The following is a 9526-nucleotide window of genomic DNA, read 5'->3' as shown; positions in this document are numbered from 1 at the left end:
ACCTGGCTTTGAACCTGGCTTCATTTTCTATTGATGTTATCGTGTAGCCCTTAGGAATTATGTAGCTCAATGTGATTCAGATTCTCTCAAGGTTATAACATGTTTTCAAGCCCCAGAGCGGGTGTTGCATGGGAAAAGTGATTCTCGAGTATGTCATGAGATTTTTGACTTTTCAAGGGACTTTGGACAAACCGTTCTTTCCCACTGACCTTGGGATTCTCACCTACGTGGTGAGGTAACAATATTTGCTTCTTCTAGCTTTTTTTTCTGTGTCTCTTTCCTCTCTTCTTCCCAGGAGCAATTGAAAAGAATTACACCTATGAAACATTTGAAGGTTCTTGGAGTAAGACGGTCTTTTCAGTTTAAGACAGATTGCTTCCTCACCATTGTGGGGTTCTTTACTTTTCAAGTCTTCCTGTATTCTGATATAGGGAAAGGTGAGCTGCAAGAGATGGACGAAACAATTTCATGGACTTCTCCACATTTTTATTACCCTCTCCAAATTGAATCTTGAAGCCTTGTCAGAAGTGTTATTTTTTCAACAGAGCAGGCGTTAAGTGGTTATAGAAAATAAACTCACCTCCCGATCTCTTTCTCATTGCTTGCTATGTCCATTTACTGGGAAGATTATATTGTGAGGTGTGACAGGAGGTGCTGTACAGCAAAGGAAAGTCACCACTTTGTTATTTGACTTGTTGACGTTTTCTTCTTTTGTGTGGGCTTTTGGATTTTCTTGTCATTTCTGGAATTATTTCTTAAATGGTGGCTATTATGTCGATATGTGTTTTTCCAGAAGCTTATTCCATCCAACTAATTTTTAAGTTGCATGTGCTCTTCTGAAAATAGAGCCATGCTATTCATAATGAAGTTTCTATAATTTGGCTAGGGAAAAAGAAAAAACTAAGACAAATGGTAACAGTGACTAGTTAATGAATATTCTTTTACCTATTTTTTAAAATGACTTTTATGTTCTTTGGCAAAAAGATCATTTGATGACAATGCTGAGAATACTTAGTTCTTGGTAAAAATTAGTTTCTATTTGACTGGATGTTTCATTTAATGAGAGGGCTTTTACTTATATTTTTTTACTTTAACATAATTACTTTAAGAAAATAATATATACAGAGACAAATAAGTAGACACACTACTCTTTATCAATGTTTGTTCAAATTATTGCAGTTTAGAGAAATGGGAATGTAGAATTGAGATGCCTTAGAAATAAATCTTTACTTGTATGTGATATTTTTAGTTCAAGGATCTGAAAACACGTTATAAGCAATTAAACTTTAGAGTACAAATGAGAATTCTATATTGTTCATTGGTTCAATTAAGTTACTGAACCATGATTTGTTTCGGATTCCTAGGAAGTCCTTTTAGTTCTACAAATGTGCATATCTGAGTTTTCCTGGATTTTTACCTATTCTCTCAAATCATTTCCAGATCTCTTTTCTTCCCATGTCACATTTCCTAAAAGATTCACTTTCTTTACTTCCTACTTCTGATTTCTTCTTCAATTTCTGTGACGTTTGCTCCCCAAACGTTCCTGCAACCTTTCTGACTAAGGTCAGTGGTGCGGTCCTAATAGCCCACCCCAAGGCCCTCTCCTGTTTCTTCTCTTTACCCCGTTTGATATCCCTGACCACCCAAGTTATTCCTCCCTTTAAAAATGTCTGCCTTTTCTTGGCTTGGGGGATATTCAGTTACTCTCCCTGTTCTCTTCCTCTGGACCTTTCTTACTTACCTACCCCTCATATGCTGCTGGCTCTCCCCTGTATCTGCTTGTTTTGGTTCATCCTATAAGCCATCCCTGATTGGTGGATCCCCTCGCATGGCTCTAGTCATCACCCACATTCATCTCCAGCTTGCTCTTCAGTTCTCAACTCCAGGACTACATTTTCCACTCCTCTTCTAGATGTCCTACAGGGCCTCACGCTCAACAGATTCCAAAACGACTGACTATCAGGAGCGAATGCAGTAACAGTTCCCTTCCCCTTCCCCCACACTGTCTCCTCTCCCAGCCTCCCCGCCTCCGTTACCATCACTCGGTGGCCCCCACGGGTCCACGTTAGAGATTTCAGAGTCATCTTGGCTCCTGTTGCTTCCTTCATTTCTCTGACCATTCACCAAATCCCACCTCAGAAATGTCTTCACATTTGCCTGCCTTCCATGCTAGTTGCCTTAGGTCCAGCTTTCTTCATCCTTCGCTTGTCCTGGTGCCTTGAGCAGTTTCCTCATTCTGTTGTTCTCTGCTTCCCTGCTTGAGTTTTGCCTGTGAAGACAAACCCAGGTGTGGCTAATCGTTGGCTCCTAATTGCCTAAAAGATGTGGCCTCAAACTACATCCTGTGTGACACACGACACAGTCTGGTCCCAAGCGATGAGCCCAGCCTATTCCCTCTGCTTCTCCCTTCTGTTCTGTGCACCTGCTGACCTTGACTCACCACTTTCCTGCTCTATCACTGAACCTTGGCCTAAAAAGCTCTCTTTTTTTCTCTCTGCTTGGGGGAAACTCCTACTCATTCTTCAGGGAACAATTCAAGTGACATTTTCGTGAAATCTCCTCCCACTCTTCCAACCAGAGTTAATCACTCCCTGATTTTACCGACTACCACACATTGTCGAGATCTTCTATCGCCGCCCTTGTCTTTCAGTCATGTGATCATAAGTTTAGGTACAGAGGGACTTTCTCTTCCTCACCTGCCCAGTTATTTGTATCCAAATGCTGGGCACACCCTAGCCCCTTGATCAGGGTTGGTTTGATGCACGATTGAATGAATCTACAGGTGAATGTAATCGGCATGAGCTGGGAAGTAATTTAGGATGGTCCCAAACCATCCCGACCACGCCGCTCAAGGCACTTCTCTTGTCTTGCTGGGACTGTTGATCTCCGCTTGTGGTTGTGCTCCCCACCAGGAAAAGGAGAAACTGTATGTGGAACTAAAGCACATCCTGGCCCGGCAGCCAGGGCCCGAGGCTGCGGAGCAGCTGCACATCTATCGCCACACGCTGCGGGAGAAGACCAAGCAGCTTAAAGTAAGTGGTAGCCTCTGCGCTTTTCTGGCCGAAGACGGCCACATTTTGGGGGACACACTGGACAAGTCCTTTGCCTTGGCACAAGGAGCTGGTCTCGCAAATGGCCATGTTCCGCCGAAGTCACCCTTTTTTAGCACTGCAGTCCCAGAAGGAGCAGGACAAGCCTCAGAGCTCTACCCCTCTGCTCCTAGACTAATAGACCCCACGATTCTCCCTTTTCTGAAAGAGAGAGGTGAGCAAGCGAGGAAAGAGTTGGGGAGAGAATGATGGCAATGGAATGGAAATTTGGGGGGATACGGTTTTTCTGGATGATCTCAAGATGATTTAGAGGACTTGGAGAGTGGGCAAGAAGAGAGGAAACATGTTAACACCACTGCCCACTGAAGCAGACCACGGTGCCCGAATCAGATTTCTGCTATTCCATTCCATCCGAAATAAATGTACACAAAGCCCCAGCCCCCAGGGCCTTGCTTCATGGCCATCTGTCAAATAAATTGCCGTGAAAGGGAAATAAAATCATGCAGGAATCCTCTTAGCATAAATTCCCTTCTAAGTGGCATAAGAACCTCAGCTGGGGCGATGGAATATTTTACTACTACACATGCCTTTTTTAAAGTTTTCTAAGAAACTGTGCATTTCCATTATATTTTGAGCTTTACCTCCTAAGTGAGTACTCCGAGCTTCTCAGCATGTCAGGGAAGTCTTATACACACACATGCACAGAATGTGACACATGCCCACTGAATTCTGGCACTCACCTGCACACTGAAGGTAATAATTGTTGCCTTTCTGCCTGGGGTAAAATGGTTGCCTTGCTACTAATATAGTACTAATCCTTTCTCAAATACATTGTAAAATGGCATTTTTTTTTTTTACTTAAAAAAGGCAGATGAAACAGAAGTCTAATTAGAACATTAATTTTCAACTTATCACTCTAAGTATTCATTTCACGTGTTCATCCTGAGACATAATTTGAGTTTTGCATGAGGCGTAATCTTTTGATTATTTTCATCCTGTTCAACAGTTGAATATTTCAAACAAAATAAAACCTTATTTTCTCAGAAGTGAGTATAGACTAGAAAAGCACTCGTCTGTCTTTACACTACTGTCAGACAGCCACACGTAGCCCTGGATTGCGTTCAGTGGCTCAGAGGAGCCTTTCGTTACTTTAACCCTTTATTTCGGGAAATCCGGATTTTTGCTCTGGGTGAAATGTGACCACTGGTGGAAGAGGTTCAGAGGTGGATGGTACTGAGCCCCTTGGCCAGTTTGTCCTCATTATCTGGATTCTTTTTTGTTTGTTTGTTTTTAAGGAAATCCCACATTCATTGTTTGGAAACAAGGATTTGGTTCCTAAGAGTTTAACTATTAAGACAGGTTTCATTCCAACATGAAAATCATATTCTTTAGCTCATGGTAGCATAGAATCATTTTCACAGCAATTAAGAGGAAAGAGTTCAGAAGTAGATGAACACTCAAAGGACAAAACTCCTCCTTTTATACAAATTTTTAAAATAGTGAGCAGGAGGAAAAACAAATCCGAGTCTGTTGCATGCCCCTTAGAATGATAACCTTCCTTTTCTCCCCTGGATTTTTTGTGGGGAGGGCCCCTAGCTTTGGCAGGCTTTCCACGTTCTGTTCAAATTAGTAAATTCTCACTCTTTCTGCCCAGCCTGCGACCAGTAACATCCATCGAATGCCACAATGGAAGAGGCAGATAATCAAGCTTCCTATCACAGCCCCTCACATGCATTAGACTCTTGCATACACATGTCATAGCTCCCTGATTCTTGGAGGAAAGTGTCCCAGTGCTGGGATAAAGCGAGAACCTGTGAATAGTCCCAGAGAACACAATAACCTGTGAATAGTCCCAAAGAACACAATAAAGAGGTGACAGGCATTTAGCAGAAAATACAAATTGAATTCCTCCTTGGTGCGGTGGTGGCAGGAGGTGTCCAGAGTAATTGTGACTATGATCCTCAGATGAATCACACTCTCTAGTGATGTCTTTCTTGAACGCTTTTTAGAAAAGGTTTGAAGGGCAATTTTATACTATATGTCTAGGAGTTTTCCTGTCACTGCTCACAGTATTCCTTGAAACACATTATGCCATTTATGGGTAAGCCTGCTGAATGTGTCCTGATAGTTCTCCTTTCCAAGCAGGGGAATGAGGTTTCATTTAAGTTTGTCCCTGGGCCACGAGTCTTTAGTGCTCAGCCAGATTTTTACCCGGACACAGAGCTTGAACTGGTAGACGCGTGCAGATTAATTTAGACTGAGCATGGCTTTTTACCTCTAGCCTCACTAAAGTAACCGGCAGCAGGTTAAAAAGATTGTTCAGAAAAAGATATTGTCTCACTGCGTACCTTCTGTTAATGACGCTCTATTTGCCATGTTAGGTTTTGTCTTCAGAATTGAATATGTATGAATCACAGAGCCAAGAATATAAGTACGAGATCGAGAAACTTAGCAATGAACTACTGAATTTAAAGAAGAAATACCTCGCTCAGAAACGTAAAGAACACATTCAGAAGTAAGAATTAGTCAAATGTTCTTCTAATTGTGTTGTACCTATTATCTGCTGATGAGGAAGTATGTGGTGGACAGTCACAGAGTTGCAGATTTCACTGGGGTAAACTAAGTCACAGGGTGAACAGTTGACATTGTACAGGTGTTCACTGGGTATGTATCAGAGTAAGATCAGTGTCACACAGATACTGAGGCCCTTTGTTTGGACCCTAACAGGGATCCATTAATATCTGCTCATTGGTGGACCCAATGTGGAGCAGAGAAAAATCTAAGATAATGTTTTTCCCACATTGTTCTCACAGTTTGGAGATAATCGCGCCATTACTACGGTTGTAAATGAGCTTCACAGTCAGCCTTGTACTGGCTGAAGCATATTCACATTTAAAACCATAGGTAATTTTGCCAAGGGGTCTGGGCTTGGTAAGGCTGTTCTTTCTGTAATACAGCTGTACCACTGTTATGAGGAGCATACATGAATAATTTTCTCCCATGTTTTAGATAAACTAACTCTGAACCATCTCTGTGTCTAGTAACTGACTTCGGTTATCTGCTGTGGGGTTTTGATGTGAGTCCTCATTCTTCCAAGAGATGGTAATGCAGATGGCAGGTTAACATTTGGGTTTCAGGGTGCCTATGTGTCAAAGAGTAAATGTTCTCTTCACTTTGTTATCATTTGCCTGATCCCAGGATAAGAGAATGGGCCCAAATGAATTCATAGGTTTGAACTTTGGTTTGGCTCTGTGGCATTGCCCGAATCACCTAGTTCTTTCTATTGTGGCTCACATTATGGGTTGAAAGTCAAATCTGGTGTTTCATCCACATGGGAATTTCAGGGATGTGATAATAAAAGAGGGTGTGAATGCATCTGCCTATGATTCATTAGTAGCAAACAGCTATTTAAAGTAACTGAATGCAATTTTTTTTTGCCAGTAAGTATCTGCCCTTCTTGTAAATTAGAATATTCTCCCATTCCACATACTGCTAAAAATTATAGCAAATTTAGGTGAGACTATCCTAATGTGTGGATCTGACAACTATCTGATTCAGAATTACTGCTAAGACTTATTAAACATGCTGGTTCCCAGGCCCCATTTCCAGATATTTGGATTCAACAGGCTTTGGAGGGGCCTCAGAAATCTGCAGTTTAATCACACTGCAGGTGATGTCCAGGCACACTGAAGTTTGAGAATCACGGATATTAATGATGTACATTAAATGAATATTGGAGTGGAAACGCTGTAGTTTTCTTTTAGGACACTAAAGTCGTGCTTATAAAAGTGTCAGCATGGCTAGTTTCCACGTGAGGCAGCTGTCTAGCTCAGTGGCTTTCAAGCTTTTTGATTGCATACCACATCAATAAGACTTTTTTGAACTTGCAGCCCTCCCAGTATGTATGCATATAGTTTTAGAAATTAAAATTTTATTTTAGCATAGTCTTTTTTTACCTATTCTAATTTTAATTTATAAATTACATGCAAATGCTACTGTTACTTTGTGAGTAATTATTAGCAAAGTGGGAATTTTAATTTTTAAAGATGCAGTGTAAATAGAATCTCTGTCATCTTCTTTCACTTCCCAGGGGGTCATCTTCCTCTTCTAGAGTTGACGTGTCTGTTTTGGAGACCAGTGCTCATTTTACACTGTTATAAACAGCTAGCCTGGCTATATCGTTAATTATCTTTCGAGAGCTGATTATTAGCTTTCCTGCCTTGGTTCTGGGCCTCGTCTCCTTGGACCTTATCGATGCCCCTCCCCCAGTTTTCTGGACACAGAGCACATTGAGTCAACAGAGGGTGCCCCTCTGTTGGCTCAGTGCTTCCCAATGGCCCATCCATTGGAATTGGACTGCTCCAGCCATATGCCACCTGTAACTCCTTAAATTTAAGTAAATTACAGCTAAATCAAATGAAAAATTCAGTTCCTCAGTTGCCGTAGTCACATTTCCACTGGTTCATAGCCACACTTGCCTAGTGAACGCCGCATTGGGCAGCCTAGATATAGAGCTTTCCATCATCACAGAAATTCTATCAGTGCTGCTCGAGAATCTTTGCCTTTACCTGCCCTGTTCTTACCTTTAAATGCTGATTACTTCTAGCTGCTCTGACCTGATTAGAGTGTCACTGGTGGTTCCTTTTAGTAGGGGATCCATAAACTGGAGGTAGAGAGATGAGTTCATAAGAGAAGTACAAAAAAACATATTAAAGTTTTGAAGGAAAATAACCTGAGGCAAGTACAAAAGTGCTGAGATGGTTCAGACTGGAAAGAAGAAGGCTGAAGGGAGTCATTATAATGGCCTGTAATACATGAAAAAGATAATATAAAGGAGACATTATTCCCATTAGTCAGCTTAGGCCAAGTCAGAAGCATTAAGTGTAAGTTCCTTCAGAGAGGAAAATTTGAGTTATTTAAGGCAAGAGATGGCGGGGGGAGCAGCCTGCATCAAACAAGTCAGGAGGGGGACAAATTGCCAAAGTACTTGAAGGAATCCTCTTTCTGGATCCACTCGAAGCTAAAGCTTTTGTCCTATTTATGGAGGTTTTTTTTTTTTTTTAAGTAATGAAATCAGTTCTGCTAAGAGACAGTTGGACTGATGAATCAATGCTCTACGAGTTCTTTCCAAATGGAATAATTTAGAATAATCTCTGTGGATGTTCTCCCCACACATGTGCTTTGTGAAATAGCATCTCATATCATTTTTACCTTTTTGCTTTCTTTCATTTTTCTCAAACACCCTTTGGTCCCAAACATGCTTTGGTCCCAACCTGTATCCACCCACACGCCTCTGACTCCCTTACCCCAGACCCCCAGGCTGATTTAGAGTTTGCAGTTCCAGTCAGATTCTTTTCCAAAAGGTGGAGTCATTTTCCTAAGGTAAATTATTCCTACTTGTCAAATCTAATTGGTTTTGTTCTTAGTAGTTTGCTTAATTTTTATTTTTAAAAAGAGATTCCCAAGATGTTTTCCATAAGACCCCTAATTACACAATAGGTAATTTGTATAAATTTAAGGTACCTCTGCAGGAAACCTGAATGAGTGTGTGTATGTGTGTGTGTGTGTGTGTGTGCGCGCGCGTGTGTGTGAAATCTTTATGTTTGTACTGGTATTTTGGAATATAAAAGTTGATAAATGATGAATTAGTCATGAAATATAAAAGTTGATAAATGATAGATTAGTCATTATAATTGTGCCAAGAGAAAGATTCCTCTGACTGATTTTTTGGAACTGAACTAGTGTTTTATAAAACAGGAAGATGGTTACAAGTCAGAAGGCTTCAGTCCATAGTGCTTAAGTTAGAATGAGGTCTTCTGTCCATATTTAATCAACATTAGGAGGGCGTTTAATTGCTTTTAATCCTGTGTGTTATCAGTGAACACCTTATTAGATTTTAAACAACCACCTTGGCTAAAACCCGAAGCTTTAATCCAAGCAGTTTTCAGTCGTTAACTCACCCTAGGCACTTAGAGGACACCAAACTTAGAAGAGGAAAAAGTTGTTAAGGAGGTTAATTTTCACCTCCTCTCTTACAGAAACAAGGACAGAATATCCATGGATAACGCCTTCTCACTGGCCAAACCAACTGGCCCTCGTTTTACTGGGGGTGGATTTCCCCTCAACAAGTCATCCCAAATGAAGTCCTAACCTGAAGTTGCTGGCAGGGTCCAGTTGAACAGCTCATGAAATTTGCTCTGGAACATTTTGGAGAAATCTCTTTCAAACCCCTTCGATCACAGATATTTAGGGAAATCAGTGCTCAGATTACAGGATGGAAAGAAATGCAGAATGATCATAGTCATGTAGCTATACGAGTGATGAAATTCTACTTGGTCCATGTGGATATTAACAGGTTGTAATTATATCTGTTCGATTAGGCTGACCCATAGCATAAAGCAGGTCTTTTGTTACTACCACATTGATCGATCCGAAATGCACCACATCTAGACACTTTGTGTAGATGAAGCTTTGGA

General features: G+C 41.0%; 1 protein-coding gene across 1 annotated transcript in view; it reads left to right on the top strand.

The window, feature by feature from the left end:
• The window catches only part of CFAP58 (cilia and flagella associated protein 58), an 86370-nt gene extending 77170 nt beyond the window's left edge, over window positions 1-9200 (top strand). The window contains exons 16-18 of the mRNA XM_025039139.1: window positions 2913-3032; window positions 5432-5565; window positions 9089-9200. Of these exons, the coding sequence (XP_024894907.1) occupies window positions 2913-3032; window positions 5432-5565; window positions 9089-9200 (366 nt within the window). The remainder of the gene's footprint in view (window positions 1-2912; window positions 3033-5431; window positions 5566-9088) is intronic.
• Window positions 9201-9526: the final 326 nt, after the last annotated feature.

This window comes from Pteropus alecto, unplaced genomic scaffold (assembly GCF_000325575.1).
Source record: "Pteropus alecto unplaced genomic scaffold, ASM32557v1 scaffold177, whole genome shotgun sequence".
In the NCBI taxonomy this organism is placed as follows: Eukaryota; Metazoa; Chordata; class Mammalia; order Chiroptera; family Pteropodidae; genus Pteropus; species Pteropus alecto.
This window is presented reverse-complemented; position numbering and strand designations above follow the sequence as displayed.